The 18,121-nt window shown below is 29.0% G+C and overlaps 1 protein-coding gene and 1 long non-coding RNA gene across 5 annotated transcripts in view; one reads left to right on the top strand and one right to left on the bottom strand.

The window, feature by feature from the left end:
* The window catches only part of LOC123269082, a 44,675-nt gene that overhangs the window by 17,118 nt on the left and 9,436 nt on the right, over positions 1–18,121 (bottom strand). The gene's annotated exons all lie outside the window — the stretch shown is intronic.
* Positions 1–18,121, top strand: part of LOC123269071 (chondroitin sulfate proteoglycan 4) — a 41,327-nt gene that overhangs the window by 17,206 nt on the left and 6,000 nt on the right. For all 4 annotated transcript variants that reach the window (XM_044734574.1, XM_044734573.1, XM_044734572.1 and 1 more), the window contains 4 exons: positions 2,495–3,092; positions 10,805–11,050; positions 15,013–15,210; positions 17,344–17,548. In XM_044734574.1, the coding sequence (XP_044590509.1) occupies positions 2,495–3,092; positions 10,805–11,050; positions 15,013–15,210; positions 17,344–17,548 (1,247 nt within the window). The remainder of the gene's footprint in view (positions 1–2,494; positions 3,093–10,804; positions 11,051–15,012; positions 15,211–17,343; positions 17,549–18,121) is intronic.

The raw sequence follows: 18,121 nt of genomic DNA, 5'->3' as shown, positions 1-18,121 counted from the left end.
TTAAATAAAAAAATAAGTATTTTATTATTGATGTTTTTAATCCGTATAAAGTATTGAATCGTTGTGTAAATATAGAAAAATGTGAAGTTTATTGTAAAAAAAATAAATCCACAGATTCGGTAGAATCTGGCGCCAAGTTCCGTTCAAATCCGTTGTAAACGGAGCGCCAGACTACCGACTGTGTTTACTGTAAGCAGGACGATATTTTGAGGTTGCAAATTTTATTTAATTCTACGGTACTTTTTTTTTCTAAATTGTATATTATAACAGTAATTCATACTTTATTTTACTGACATTAATTAATAATAGTCGATCATAACAATTAATCTGCTTGAAATTATTAAATTTAATCAGCACAAACTATAGCAACGCAAAAATTTAGATCCTGACTTTTTTTCGATGTAAAAAGTGACATGCCACAGACTAAATAATTCGAGAATACATGGTAATCCTCCAATAAATGGGAAACTACAGTTGAAAAAATATATTTCAAGGCTTGCATCTACATCCGCCAGGGTGCGCTTGAATTATTTTTACATAAACTGTAGCTTCAAAGGGATAGTTTGCTATAAAAAATGCAGCCAACGCGATACTTAAGTTGGTACCAATTGTAAATTTTTATTATAATTACAAAAAATACTAAAATCCGAACAAAAACAGTTTCACTGTAAAAAAATCGCGCCAAGTCCACGTTCATAAGACTATTAAGAGAAAAAAAATTTTTTTCTTCACAAAAGATATAAAATAAAAAAATTGAAAAATCCAAGTAACCGATATGATTGTATACGATTTTCGAAAATTAAAAAAAATTTTGTTGTAAATTTAAAAATTAAAAAAAAAAAATTTGGAACGTACTTGGTGTGCGTGGTTGCAAAATATTTTACTTTTAATGAAATTCGTAAAATTTATTTACTAGGACTTTCAAAAAAATTGAAATACACAATGACGCACACCAAGTACGTTCAAAAATTTTTTTTTTAATTTTTAAATTTACAACAAAATTTTTTTTAATTTTCGAAAATCGTATACAATCATATCGGTTACTTGGATTTTTCAATTTTTTTATTTTATATCTTTTTGTGAAGAAAAAAAAAATTTTTTTTTCTCTTAATAGTCTTATGAACGTGGACTTGGCGCGATTTTTTTACAGTGAAACTGTTTTTGTTCGGATAATATTTTACTTCAGTATTTAGAACTAAAATTTTTTAGAATGTACATAAAAAAATTTTATCGGTATTTGCAATCTTGTTATTTATTATCACTACAAGAAATATTTTTATTTTTATTATTATTATTATTATTATTATTATTATTGTAATTATCATTATTATTATTTATTTTTTAAAATTTATTTTTACAATAGTCTTGACGTCTAGAACTTTTGTCATGCACAGTACAACCTCGTTATAAGGCCCTTGTCTCACATTTATGAAAAGAAATAAAAGTAGATATGACTGTCTATGTCGTTAAAGTAAGACCGACAGATCATATCTCTTATAACGATGTTGAATTATACCGATGATAAAGAAAAAAGAAAAATATAAATTGATATAGGATTATAAAAAAGGTATCATACATGCACATAAACGGCTGCACTTTATATTCGTATTTTACAGTATAGAACTTTTTTCTAAAAAAAATTTTATCATTCACAGTCGAGTAATCCTATTGTCGAGTGTTTATGAGCTTTACGTATTTTTACATGATAAATTTTTACGGTGTATTATATCCCAAACGATGTAAATTATCAAAGGAATTTAATTTATCGAGTCAAGTATGTATACAATCAGCTACAAAGAAATAAAAAAAAAAAAAAACCAATTAACGAGTGAATATTTACAAAGGATAGAAATTTTTAAAAGCCTCGCTAAAATATTCGAAATACTAATCATCGAACTCAGGTCTTGATATTCGAGAAATTTTATCTGTAAATTTAGTCAAAGCCCGTTTCGCAATTGGAATTTGTCGAACTTTTATTCCATATTTCAGTTTAGAGGACGGAACATTAAATCTATGATCTGTAGAATTTAATGGCGTAATTCAAGAAACTTTTCTACTCAAACATTTATCATTAGCATCACTTAGAATCTGAGTATTAATTTATTTCAAATATAAGTCCAATGGGGAATCCAACAAAGGATTTTTATTTCAGTCGGCAATGATTCAATTAAGAACCGGTGTCGGTATTAGCAGAAAAGAAATAATTAATTAGCCGAGGCAATTAGTTAATGAATAGCAAATAAAGTACGTGTAAAGCTTGGGTATTATTATTATTGGTAATAATGTTTTCTCATGAGCATAAACATAAACAGAGATTTGATAGAAAGGATATATACGTTTAACATCATATTAGTTGTCACATGACTAGACGAGCAATGATATAGAGTGTAGTGTAGGGTACGGAGTGGAGTATGGAGAGTGTGGAGTATAGAGTAAGCAACACTGATATGATATTGGAGTATTCCATTGTGAACATCGTGTCACCGCATTGCAGATGGGAATTCGAGTTGAAAACGACCTCCGAGATGGGACTACTGCTGTATAACGCAGGCCAGGCATCTCACGCTGATTATTTGGGGATTGAATTGCATGAAGGCAAAGTGCGACTGTTAATGAACAAAGGGAACGGCGCGACCGAGCTGATTCACTCTCTGACTGTGAAAGATGGAAAATGGCATAAAGTAATAATAGATTTTAGTCCAACAATTATTGGTATCAGTATCGACGAGAAGCCTGCAGAGCGGCTGAATTTACCATCCGGTGGAAATCGATACCTGGACTTGGCCGAAACATTGTATATCGGTGGGACTGAGCTCAATAAACGGGCACGGGCCATTGCCCGCGGCATTAAATCCGGCGATCGGAGTTACAAGGGCTGTCTCAGAAACATGCTCCTGGATTCCTCGGAGATCGGTTTGCCTGACGTCAAAATAAGTCAGGGGATTGTCGCTGGGTGCATATGGTCTTATCCCTGTTTCGAAAAGCGCCCGTGCATACCATCAGCAACCTGTTCACAAGTCGGAGTCAACTCGTTTGAGTGTACCTGTGATCAACCTCATTGCGTCACGTCTAATTACGCCGAGAGCACTACGGTGAGTTGACATGTCATTTATTTAATTATTAATGCATCTGTAACTTTGCTAACTGTTACACTATTAAGACCCTCAGACACTACCTGGAACAAGACGTGACACTAAATTTTTAATTGTTATAATTACGTTTAATTTATGTTTTAGAGGATTATCTCTATGGGCTTATCGTTAATTTTATTATTAATAATACTAGTTACATATTCACTGAGTAAACCTTGAGCGGGTAATTTTTATTTTAATTTATTCTACCTCTAAAGAGTAAAATTTTTTTTTTAATAAAAGTTTTATCATTATTTGTTAAAAAAAAATAATGGGGAATTAAAATTCACGTTTTTTTTTAATTACACGGAGAGAATTTAAGTTAATGGTAAATACAACTATCCGAGTATTGTAAAAACAGGCTTCTTAGTATGAATGATTGCAAGAACTATACAAATTGTTAACTGAACCATCCAGATAGTTACATTTACCATCTGGATAATAATTATTACCATCTGGCTGTTAACTTAAAGATGGTAAACTTAATCATAATATATGTTAACCGCTAAAATCATGTTGATTGTAAATTCTACAATCATGATGGTAATATATATATAAAATGGTGGTAATATATATATAAAATATATGAAAAATTCATTTGGGTACTCAAATGAAAGGTCTCGATGAGTGTAATGTCGGGATGAGCTTATATCTTTAAAAATGTCAATAGTTAACAAGATAAAAGATCATTTCTTAATTATGTGTCTAGAAATGGAGCATTTTCGAATGCAGCCTAAATACTTATCATGATAAATTGACTATCGATGAGAATGATATGAAACCTTGAAAAGGCGGAAATTCAAGTCAAGACCTTTGCAATGACGCTGAATTTCACAAAAAAAAACCGATTTTATCATATGACTATCCTGGAGACAAAATTTTTGTTATTCTCTTAATAATATAGATATACTTTTTTCAATACTCACTCTTATGTCAAACATTAGAATGTTATTATATTTTGACTCTAAAATCGAAAAAATTTAGTTTTTTATACTTCCTGTTTATTTTTTTTATGATTGCAATCATGATGATTTTAACTATCTCCGATGATAAAAGTTACCATCTAGATAATAAACTGTATCATCATAATTGTGGGAATTAATATATACTGATTGTACTAATTACAATCGCTGGATAGTTGCATTTATCATCTTAACTTTGTAAAAGTTAATAACCATCCTGGATAGTAGAAGCTACAAAATAGAGATGGTTACCGTTGACATAAAATTCTCTCCGTGTAGCAAATTATACTGTGGTAGGGTAATTAAAATGTTTTGACATTTAGACAAGACTGATATGTATATATCCTCTGCTTTTTTTGTAATTAATTTAATTAAATGTCAAATATTTACAGCATTAATTAAATAAACTTGAATACTTGTGTGACAAATTTTTTGCTCTTTATAAAATTAATTTCAGGATAAATTTCGGAATTGATGGTAGAAAAAGTTGAGTTGTCACAAAAAAAAATGTTTATTGGATCCGACGCGATTACATTAAACGTTAATAATTCAATTCCTTTTGGATAAAGAAAAGTATTTGATATTAAATATTCGATCCTTCTTCCATTTATCTATAGATTTTTAATATTGTGTGACTCTTTTGTCAATAAATTTTTTATATTTCTTCTTGATATCTATTAAAAGAGAAATTATTTTTATTTTATAACGGCGAGTTTTTCAATCAACTGACAGAAATTGTATTTAAAATCTTAGAAGAGCTCTTTTGATGTTATTTATATTGATGCAATAAAGCAAAACGTAATCGATGCTTAAAAACGGATAATATGTTCTAATTGTGAAAACTATCCACGAAAAAATTTTTTGATGTGACTTTATATGTCCATATATAATTTTTAATGTACCCATTTATGGCCTTACATGAAAATTGAGCATGTACGGGCATTTCTGACTTGATATGTCCTGATATGATTTGATATGCCCATATATAATTTTTCGACCAAAGGTAATATTGAAAATCTCCGATGGTGGGCGCATGATCGCTGAATATTCTCCTTACAAGAGAGTTGAATTTCAAAGAGTTAAGTCCTAAAATAAAATTAATTTTTATTTACTCCTCTAAGGAGCTTATCTATCGTTGAATTATAGTTCAATCAATTGTCAAATCAATTTTTGTTTAATTAAACTTGTTAATTGACGTGCTCATTTCTAAAAAAAAAAAAATAAAAAATTGAAAAATTATATTTTTATACTCATACACTGATAATAAAATAAAGTTGAGTCAAGAGAAAAAATATTGAACTAAGAAAATTAATTTAAAGTAATTGATGATTTTGAATGTAGAAAAATTATTGAGCTAAGTAAAATATATTTAAATCACGAAGAATGTCTTGGTTGAAAAATTTTTCAGCTTAACTTAAGATCATCAAATTCTTTAATTTGATTTTCTTGGTTCAAGATTTTTTCTCTCGAGTCAAATTAACTTTTTTATTCATGTATATACATGGAAAAAAAACTCGAACAATTACAGTACATAATGCAACGTGGCGCTTCGTGATGAAAACTGGAAAAACTACAGTTTCAGATTGTAATTATTACAGATTTTATAAATAAAAAATTACATTGTAGAATGTAATATTTACATTGAAAGCTCTGAAAATTAAATTCAAAAATTTAATTTAGAAAAATGTTATCTTAAACTGTAATTTTTCTGGTTTTGATTACGACGGGACCGATTTTACATTTTGTACTGTAATTATTCCTGTTCTCTTTTTTCCGTGTAACCTGTTATGACCAAATAAGGTCATGTCAAAAATTTTTTCACGGATATGGGGTCATATAAACTCAAAATTACATTCCATAGTATAAATGAGGTTAAATGTTGGTTGAATAAATTTTCTTATTATTTCTATTACAATAGACGATGATGACGATGATAATAACAGATCGAGCAATAATGGTGATTTTAATGAGATAATGCAAATCTGAAATAAAGGAGGAATGGTGATGGTTAGTTATCAGATACGTTAGTTAATAGACAGGTATAGAGGACGTGTAGGTATATTAGGAAAGTACATATTGCTTTGGTGTATACGGGTAGATGGTGAGATACACGATGATCGAAATTGGATGTGATACTAATTAGTGATGATACTCGGGCTTAGGGATAATTTTCTCGTGGATAGTGTTTGAAATGGGTGTATTTCACAATAGGCATCCTGTTTACTCGGCACGCGGTTTGCGGTTGTCATTGAACGAGAGTGCTGATTTGCGGAACCCGGTATGCAAGAGCTAACGAGTTCGTAACTCCTGTTTATTGACCGATTTGTGTAATCCCATAGCCTGTTTAGAAAAATTAATTAACTGACTTTTGACTCCCACTAACTTCATCAATCATTTCCAAAATTTAAAGTTCACGTTTTTTGGCCACTGTCTGATAAGTTTGACAGTCCGTTTTATAATCAACTACCTATGACGTGACCTTTTGACGTATTCAAACTGATTACTTTTCAACTGAATGAATAAAAAACCCCGGCTTTTTCCGACCTTTTCAGTAAAACATTTCAAATAACAATAATTCATCTGCTTTAGAGAGTTATGATTGTTTTTAATCTTCCGTTTATGAATTTCAAAACTTTTTGAATATTTTACCTTTCAATATAACTTTTTTTATTATTATTATTTAACTGATCATTTTATCATTCACGTCATTCAATAACCCCATTTTTTATATTTATTTTGTACTGGTTCATGCATTTTTATTAGCTCTCAGTCAATATATAAACATATTTGCCCGCTTCTATACTAAAAATTTTACATGAATATATTTGTTAACCTCAATCAAAAATTCACATAATCTTCTTTGTTATATTTTATAAATTCTATATTATTATTTAAATATTAAAAACTTTTTTTTATTATTAATTCATTTCATTTAATTATTTTTAATTAATAAAAGCTTATCTGAGCTTTGAAAATAAAATTAAATCACTCTTCAAACATGAATGAATATTAATTTTATTCGTTTATTCAAAAATTCAACAACTGTAAATTAAATGTGAATCGATATTTGCGCAGCATTTTTCATAAATCTAAATGTCAAAAATTTCTTCATTTCTTTTCCAAACGATTAAATTCTACATTTAAAGGAAACGAGGATAAATGATTTGTTACAATAACATTTTCCGAGATTTTCGGAAAACATATCTACAAAGATCAACCAAAGCAAAAATACTTTGAAGCATCTTCACTAAAATATATATATATATATTTTTTTAGTACATCACTAATCTATGATTCACAAGCTTCTATGTAATCCTCTTATGATTTAATTAAAAAAATTCTTTTACTCGGAATAAGCGGCCACTATAAAATATTCATAATTTATTAAATTAAAAAAAAAAAAAAAAAAAAAAAAAACTGTCCGCTGGGTTTCGGAAAATTAGTTTCATATCTGTACCTTTGGTGGTACTCTATGAAGTATATTAAAAGATATTACACATTATTGAAATAGAAACCATGTCGCCTGACCGACTTTATAGAGTCCAGGCTAAAAGGGAATATCCGGGCAAAATGAAACAGAAATGAAAATTAATATTTTTCTAAATTTTTTTTCCATTTCAATTTTTTAGTTTATTCCAATCTCTTTAAAGTTTCTGAATGAAAAGTATCGATCAAAGTAACAGTGAACCATAAATTACAATTTTCCCGAGTTATAATGCTTAAACTATCCAATTCACTTTTAACAGCAATTAACGCTTAGCTGTCAAGTTTTCATCGCACCCCAGCTCAATTTCTTTTCATTCAAATCTATTTTAACTTTTAAATCACTATTAAATTGTCTCCATTTTTTACACGGTACAAAATAGCGATCTGATGAATAGTTTTAGCAGCAATTCATACGGCTAATTATAGCTTATAGCGATCTACTCGTCACCCGTTTGCCATAACCATACGTATCATGGTCCTAAACTAAAAAAAAATTTATTCGTCACATATCACCGTGATGAATAATACCGCGTTGTTTGCAATAAATTTTTTTGTGCTAACAATTTTTATTTTAATTTAAATTTAAGATAGTTATCTCATAATATATTGTGCTATTGTTTTCTTTTTCACTTGTTAGCGTTACCTTTTTCACGGTCTATCTGTTATTCTCTTTAATTAATGGTTATTTCTGTTAATTTAGCTAATTTATTGATAATATTTGTCAAACTATATCGTCAGAAGTTTATAAATTTTTTAAGATTATTCTAAGCATATTATTCTAACGGAAATCAGTTTTTTCAAACGACCTTTAAACTCTTTAAAAATTTTTTTTTCTCTCTCTTCTCTCATGCTGGAAGTACAAAAATGTTATTTTTAATTAGAATTATCTCATGTTTGGTACGGTCCATTGATTATAAATTTTGAAAGCTTGTCTATTATATATTCTTCAAAAGGGTATACTCTAGTCCCATGGCTCGATAAAAAAAAATTAAGTATTTTTTCCATCCATTACTTTACAATTTATTTTTATTTATTCATATTTTAAAAATATACGAAAAAATTTTCAAAAAATAAAAATTAAAAAATTACTTATAGGTAAAGTGTACGGTTAAAAAAATAACACGCCCCAGTTGACACAATCGGGTCCTTCTATAGTTATCGTGGACAAAGAACAAAAATTCTTAATCATTAGGGACGTCGTAGTAGTCTTAAGGGGGAAAGCCACTGTGAGGATTGAAAAAATAGGTGATTTTCGGGAATTTTTTTGACTGGGATAATAAAGGAATTTGGGGATCGGGTTTCGTTTTGTTTTATAAAGTATACATTAAATATTATTCTTCTAAATTTTTATCAAAAAATATCATGTTGTTACAAAGTTATTAGCATTTTTGTGGAGCACCATACAAATTTCCCCCTCCCTGATGCGATCTCTAACTCAAAAACGGATTATCTAAAACAAAAAAACGAAAGAGCGTTGTAATCTGCACGCATGTGGTTATCGTTGCACGTAAGGGATTTTGAAAATTTGGATTTAAAAAAAAATGGCGACATATTAAAAATTTTTTCGTCTTTTTTCCTCATTTTTTTGGATTCAAACAGCCCTAAAAAATCTTAAAAATTAAAATTTTCAAAATCCCCTACGTGCCACTATAGCTACTGAATAGACGAATACGGGGAAAAAAAAGTTAAAAATCGGTTCATATTTATGCAAATTACAGTTCTCATCAGTTCAAAAAAAGTAGTTTCGAGAAAAACGCGTTTTTGTCGGAGTGCCGCGCGTGTAAAGTCATTTGACGCGCTGTCACAAAAATGACTATAACTCGCAAAATATTCGGAATTTTGATACCAAACTTTAGATACATATTTTTGAATCTATAAACTTGGATTTAATAAAAAAAAAAAAAATTTTTTTTTGAAATTTCACAGTGGCTTTCCCCCTTAAGAGAAGAAAAAAAATTTTTTTTTTTGCAAATGGCGAATGTTTGAAAAAAGAAATCAATTTTTTTAACTTTTCGGAATTTTTTTTAAATTGTAAAAATAAAAATTTGGATTCCATTCTAGTAAGAGCTACTCAAAGATATATTAAGAAAATTAAATCCAAATTTCAAGTAAATTAATTAATTAAAACATAAGATACAATAAAAAAATGTTGAAAAAAATAGTTTAAAGAAAAACTCTCTTAAACATAAAGATTAAGGTTTCGGTTGGGCCAGTCTACTTGCCAAGTCACTAAAATTCCTATAATTTCGTTAATAATTGAAGGTTTAAAAAATTCTTATGAAGAAATATATTCTTTAATGTGTAAATTTTGAAAATATGTAAAAAACATTTTCGATTTTTTTCTAATTTCTATACTAGAATGTCCTTCAGTATATTTTAAATCTCTAAAAGTTCTTAGAATTTAGTATTATGAGTGAACTAGCTTAAAATAGAAAAAATAAAACATATAAATCTTGAATGAACGGACATTTGTATTATTATATGATATTTATCGTATAACTGTATGATGAAAACGTATCATAAAAACATCATTTGAGCTTTTGAGTTTATTATATATAATACAGATATCTATAAATCGATAAAATAGTAAAGAACATTACGACAATGGGAAAATTTATTGAGTGTACTAGTATATTATATTGTTCATCGTACAAGAATATCAACATCAAGTTAGATATATAAACTTATATAGATATATAAATAAAGGTATCGAGTATTGAAAAGTCTATTGGGTAGATTGGAATAACTCCCGTCGGAGACAGAAATCGTTTCTTTGTAAGCTGCTATCCCGCGATGTACGATGCTCGTCTCGCAGGAAATCAAGCTATTTCATACGATTCCCCGGAGTATCAACAACGCACGGGGTTCTTTCAAGCGGGTTAGTTTAACAACTTTGATCTTTTCTTGTACAAAATAATTCAACTTGCCAGCAACTACTCTCAAAGCTTCTATATATACATATATACCCACAACTAGCTTACGGATAATATGCAATATAATAACAACAACAATGGCGAATCAACAAGAACAACAGCAACAAACAAACAACCAACATCAAACCACAACACAAAAGAACAACAAGACGTGACAACAAGTACATGATTAGCGTACAAGTAGAAGATAAAGTAAAATAAAATAAATAACGACAACAAATATCTATCTCGGATGCATTCATTGTATTATCATCCTAGGTAATTAGTACAATAACAATGTTGTTCATTCCAGGAAAATGGGAGTTTAGCTCTAGATCTGGAGATCCTAGCGGTGAAGAGCATTGTGGTAGCAGAAGGTGAACATGCATTTGTTACCAGAGACACTATTGCAATGGTACTGGACATTGCCAAGTACGGCGTAAATGAGGACGGGATAATTTTCAGTCTAGCCATACCACCAGAACACGGTAGGCTGACCCAAGATTCAACCGCAGTGTCCGTACGTTCCTTCACATTACACGACGTTTACCGAAACAAGGTATGCATCTACACGTTTAATTGACAATAAATGATCCTTGTAAGTTGTCCTTAAACCTCATTTCCTTGTTATTGTATTAAAAGTGAAAAGTTACTTTAATTTCAGGAGAAAATTAAACATTGTTACTGATACAAGTGACTGCAAAATTTTAATGAAAATTATCGGAAAATTCAATTGCACTATGTTGATTTTCTGGATATTAAAATCATTGATCATTATTTGGTATTATTTAAAAAGTAAATTAGTTCTAAGAAAGTACACAGGAAAAAAATTGCAATGGTAACATAATCCAAGAACAGACTTTCAATGCGGTCATTTCGATAATTTTACATTTTAAAATTTACGACATCGTAAAAATTCAAATATTTACTACTTTTATAGGCATTTTTACGATATAAAATCGTAAATTTTACCATTGTAATTTTTCCTAGAACTTCTTTCCGTGTATAAAAAAACTGCATTTATAGTTTCTTTTTTAATTTTCAATATAGTTTATTTGTTAAACAAATTCTAAACATGGTGATCAAAGGCACATGGCCTATAGAACACTCGGACTGACTCACCGACCAGGCATAGGTTCGAATCCCAAGCTGGTCTTAGAAACCAGCTTGGTTGAGATTCGACCTTTGTCGCGTAGATTAAGATTTTCACAACCCAAAAAGACCCCAACGTACCACTCCCAACAGTTAAAGTCGGTGATATGACCACAGTAGTTAAAACCGACTCTAAATAACAATTAATAAAAAAAAAAAAAGTTCTAAACATAGAATTCAGTATCATTAATTTTATGAATAACAGAATTTTTCAATTCGTAAGGATAAAAATTCGTTCTTTTGTGAAAATCTAAAAAAGATCATTCCAATTTCGTCCTACATCAGATAAATCAATCGATTTCTGATGACTTTACAGTTTTCTCAGGAATATATTTGATTAAAGTTTAAAATTGATGAGCTAAATAATTTCAAAGATCCACTCTGAAACCAAATCAGACCTAGGTTTCAATAAACATTTCCAGTTCTACAAATATGATCCAATTGTAATGTTTACTTTGCAATACTAATTAATATTTCCTCTGTTTTTTCCAAAAAAAATAAAAAATCTTTTCTGTGATAACTTCATATTTACTTTACAGTAATTGCAAAGATAATTTTAATTAAAAATTTTTTCCTCTTATTACCACAATTCCAAAAAGAACGTTTATTTGAGTTGATACTTTTCCCTCAGATATCTGTTTGCTGATATGTTTTCCAACATCAAATATTATTTGTAGGTAAATAATTTATATGTCACCAATGTAAATATGTCTCTGAATGTTTTATGAAGTAATCTTTTTAAAAAATCATATAACTTACTCTATTTCCCATATGTATCTATCTATCATGGTATTAATACTGATATATAAATTCATGTATGTGTAATACACATATATACACATACAGATATGCAAAGTTTCCAATTTTACCCGGTCACTGGTTTCGCGGTTGGCTCTTTAAACTTTACGTGAAAACTAAAGTTGCATTCCGCGAGAGTATATATTTCCACCTCTTCACTGCTCTCAATACTTTCCACCCGTAGATAAGTATATACATATATACTTATACATGAATGCAATAGTAGCATCACCTCGAGTATTGTCACAGACCCGGCATGGAGAAACTTTGAATAGCATTGCCGATATCGGATATCGTTCGACTGTCCGCAAGAACTTTCTCGAGTCATCGATTGACTCGACACTTTTACATTGGCCAAAGTTAACTAATATTTGTACCTATACATCCTTTGTACTTTTTTTTTATCTTATTTTTTGTGGATACTTGCTCCTTTTTTGTTTAGTATCCCATCCGTATTTGTAAAAAATCGACAAAGTCAAAATGCAGCAATAAAAGTGTCGCACAGCAATGCGAAGCGAATAAAAAAGTAGGAATAAAAGTTAGTAAAAAAATAAGTTCCTCAAGTAGAGGAAGATAAAAAAAATTAAAGTGGTATATCCAGACTGGAGTTTGACAGTCTCTCGGCTAATCTTGTGGATCAGTGGAAGAAAGTGAAGCGATGGGTTTGTAAGCGTCGGCTGAGCAATCACGTGTTCGTCTTCTAATAGTCTCTGAGGATAGTCTATAGATAGGACGTGAGGAGGACTAACTTTAGAACCATTGGGGAGAGAGAAAATGGGTGGCTGCCGAGCTGAGGAGCTGAGGAGCACACCCGCGTTTGTCGACGGTTTTATATACTCGAACCGACTTTCCCGACGACTAAGCGTTTCTATATATATCTCACATATATTCTTTACATGGGTAACCTTATATATATATATATATATATATATATATATATATATATATATATATATATATATATGAAAAAACACATTTAATCTCTTCTTTCTTTACCATTTATTATATTGTCACTGCTATTATCAATATCAAATAACTATATATACTAGTCGAAGCAAGAAACTTTTTTTTCTGTCTCAAGAAAAAAGACATTTAGAAATAGAAATATTATTTCAGACTCTTCTACGAAAACAAAATTTATCTAAATACGGAAATTGTTTGTTTAAAAAATATTTTCACTGTTTATCGATAAATTCTACTCGACCTTGTCTAACTTCTGGTGGAATTATAACGACAATTGAAGACCTTTTTTTATAGCAAATTTCAATCCTTACAAGAATGTGTCTTGTTCATTCTTGTACACTAAAATGTTGCCGAGATAAAGTTTAATCGAAGCCAGCAAAAGTTTCTCGACGTCGCTTTAGAGGAGAAAATAAAAAATTTTACGGCGGAATTTTTTCAAGAAAAAATCATTAAAAATTATTACTCTAATAACTTTAATTGTAAAGTTAATTTTTTTAATAGAGATAACTCTGGTCAATTAACTTGCTGTTAAAAATATTTTTTTTTTTTTAATGAAGCTTTAAATAATTCGGGTTAAAGTTTTATCTCGGTGTACGTGTTTAAATTAAGTAGAAAATATGTTAACTCATTAGACTATAAATAGGATTTAAGAAGTCGAAATAAATATTAAAAAAAAAAAATTCTTGAGCTCTACAAGGCAAGTATCGTATTACATCCGTCATAATATTTAGCGGTTTAAATTTCAGGAAGTTAATGTAAATGAGATCCTCGCGGTGATAACTTTGATTTGTAATTTTATTTATTATTGATATTTAATGAATTTATTTTCAGATTAAAGTTAAATATACTTTATTTCCGTTGATGTGTTATTAAATTTAGTTTGAAATAAATTATTAATTACATTAGATTTAAGCCAAATATGAGTTCTTGAATTCGTAATAATTTCAATTTACGTCAATTAAGCTCACATAAGTTTGATATTTCGGCTCGGGACCTCTAACTATTAATATCAAGAGCTTAAATTTCCCGAGAAAATTATTTTCCGTCCTTTACTAAAGTAATATTTCAAATACTTGATGATTTTAGCAGAAAACTAATCATATCTATTTTTCTCCCAACTAATTGAATAAAACTAAAATAAAATAAATTCAAACATTTCTTTATAAAATAAATTAAAGTGAGTACCGTATGTTACTTACACACTCGCAGGTCTTATCTTGTCTGGCAACTTGGTACCGTCGACTTTTGAATTAATTTCTCTCAGCTTTATTTTTCCTAGTGGACTACTTTTTACAATATAATTGAGTCTGACAACCCTCCCGGCAGCAGAAAAGTCGGAGGTGGTGGTATATATGCTAATTGTCGCATTTTTAATGAACCACGACTTTGTTTTAAGTGGCTCATGATTAGAGAAGTTGATAAAACTTGAATGTTTATTATTATAATTATTGTTATAAAATAAAACGTTATTATTTTTTATTTTTTTTAATGTCTTCATTAGTTTCAGAGCATTCACCACTTTTTATTTAATTTTATCAATTTTATTTTTTAACTTTATTGATTTATTTTTTGGAGTAACGCTGAAAGAGATTACAAATTGAATCACAGATCCAGTACGTACATGACGGTAACGAAAGCCCGGAGGATTCCATGATATTGGAGTTGAAGCTGACGGCGGGAATTGGCTTTACGGTTCCTGGATATCTACAGAGCCGTCTGAGGTTCCCCCTTAATGTCAATGTAACACCGGTGAACGACCCGCCGGTTCTTGAAATACCGACCACCAAGGTCCTCAGACTTGCTCAAGTAAGTAAACGACTCACAAAAATATTACTTTTAGAAGTTTAAATAAAACTAATATGAATATATATGTACATTCATTTATATGTATGTCTACATATATACGAAAACAAAAAAGCTTTTAGTTATTTTCCACGTGGCTTGCGATTAACTCTCCGTCATTCACATTTTTTCCGCATGAGTTCTCCTCAAAGGAGTTAGTGTTAGAAAAAATTTCAATTAGACTAATAAAAAGGGAAAAAAAAGAATTATTAAAATAAACTCTTTATAATGTGGCGTGTAATAAGTGTATAAATGTTTATTTAGCGTAAATTCACTAGGGTTAAGTACTAAGTAAACCCATAAAATGGTGAATTATACTTTAGCCATGAATTAAAACCCAGCACATATCGTGTTTATAATTGGAATAACGGGAGCTAAAGAACGTTAAAACCACTTTAACCAAGCGTTTAAACGTATTCTGTAGTAACCATTCCCGTTTGACAAATTAACTAAATTACTTGAACCACACGGCGGTCACGTAAATTGTATGTTTCTAATTAATCAATATGACAATCTATAGATGAACATATCTGTATACATTTATTGTTTAAGTTGAGATATTTCGGACGGTAATGAGATTATTACAGTGTCAAGGGAAAACTAGAAGTATTAACAGACCGATAAATTTGAATTTTATGGGGAAAATTGTCCCGAAATGTTAAATAGAAAAAATTTTTATCGGTAAATTATTGTATCAATCACAATAATTTATTTACTATCTTTTCGTCAATTATTTATTAATTCAATGTAAAAAATATGGAAAAAGCTCAATTAGATTAATTTTTATTACTATTTTAATAAAAAGAAAAAAACTACAAAAGAACCAAATGTTTTTATTAAAAATTACAATCTGATAATAATCCACAGAAAAAGTCCAATTGGAATTAATTCTACTCGTACAACTGAAAAATCATAAAAAGCTTGAAAGGTGATTTTCGGATACGGAATGGGATAATATTAAATTTTATAAAAAATATTAAAAGCTGCGCTTAAGTTTTTTGTAAATGAAAGCTGATTAAAAAATTTTTTTCTTAGAAACTATTGGTGGAACTTTTTCAGAGTCAGCAGATAAAATGTAGAGCTTACAATAAGTTATTAACAATATTATAAACAAATGGTATTGTTAACTGAAAAATGATCGAATCGATTTGAAGTTTTGATTGTTTATTACATAAAAAAAAATAAAAAAATAAAAAACATTTGACACCTTAAACGAATTTTTGACGGAGATTAAAAAACAGAATTGTGGTTTTTTGTAGGCTCTATATTTAATCTGTTTTCACTAAAAACGTCAAATCAATAGTTTCTGGCGGTAAAATTCTTTAATTTGCATTTATTTAATCACTTATAATTTATAAACAATATTTGAAAGCGGCTTCTACGACTTTCCAGAATTTAATATTATTATCCGATTCCACATTCTAAATCCACCTTCCGAGCTTTTATTAAACCTAAACTATGTGTTTCCCGTTAAACAAACTTTTTAATAAAAATTTTTAATTTCTGTGGACTATAATTTTTTCAATTAATTTTATAGTGAATTGTTACAAAATTTTCTTTCAAATAGAAGCTTTAATGTTAATTTAAAAATATTTCATTTATTATACATTTCATGTCTAGAAAATAATTCATTTGAAGTCATAAAATACACAATATTCAAAAAGTCCATTTAAAGTTTTTCTATCTGTAAACTTTAAATGAAATAAAATTAACATTCTTTAGTAATTCTATCAGTTGAAAATTTATTTACAACTCGAAACCATATAGAATCGCACAACCAAAGTACAAACTATCTACATTTACCACAGGGCTGAAGCTTAATAGAACGCTGCTCGTACTAATAGAGAAGGTAGTCTTGGTCTGAACAAGTCAAGTCGGCTTTGCTGACCTATCCATTGGCTTACCCGAACCGAAACTCGCATTTAATAAACACAAAGGCACTCGGTGACACTTTGTGAGTGTGAAATTAATTTGTTAATTGAATTACGACCGCAAAAGTAAAATAAAAACGGATATTTTTAGCAGTGATTAAGGGTATATGCTTGTATTTATTCAATATTCATGTAATAACGTTTATGTGGTTATTAATCTGTCTAGGGAACGCGAAAAACGCTGAACAAAGAGTTGGTATGGACAGTTGATCCGGATACGCCGGCAAATATGTTGGTTTACACAGTGTTACGTACTGACATTGATGCTGGTCACGTTGAAAAAGTCAATCAATCATCGGTCGGTCCCATCGAGACTTTCACTCAGAGTGAGTTAGCTCACGGGCTCATCTCCTATGTTCATCATGGAAACAGTGAGTTTTATTATAACGTTAACAGTGTTATTTTTCTAACTGATTTATGCCAAACATTATTTATTATTATCAATTTTGTTTATAAATAAATTTACTTTTATTAGTCAATAATCGATTTTATAATTTAATTTATATTAATATCTGGATATTTACTGAATAATAAATTAATCAATGAATTTGATTGACGTATTTAATTATTAAGTTATATGTATGTTTATTAGGGTGACGTAAAAAACCGACTTTTTTTTTTATACGTCAAGTCGTCTATGAAACTATGTTAGTTTATTATATTTAAAAAGCTCTCTTCAAAGATCAGCTTAAAAAAATTTTTAAAGGTCGTTCAAGATTTTTAAATATTCTGAAAATCATCACAAATTAAACTTTTTTATTTTTTTCTTATCATTGTATTATTTTTTTAATTTTTGTAATTAAAAAAATATTGAAAATAATTCTTCAAATTTTATCCAATTTTTGATATAAAATTAAAACCACAAAAGATTATGAAATTAATTTATTTGTTTATTAATTCCGAACATATATTTGTTACAATTATATTTTTGACTTTTATTTGTA

Source organism: Cotesia glomerata, linkage group LG7, assembly GCF_020080835.1.
Source record: "Cotesia glomerata isolate CgM1 linkage group LG7, MPM_Cglom_v2.3, whole genome shotgun sequence".
Lineage (NCBI taxonomy): Eukaryota > Metazoa > Arthropoda > Insecta > Hymenoptera > Braconidae > Cotesia > Cotesia glomerata.
Note: the sequence above shows the minus strand (reverse complement) of the source record. Positions and strands in the feature narration are given on the sequence as shown.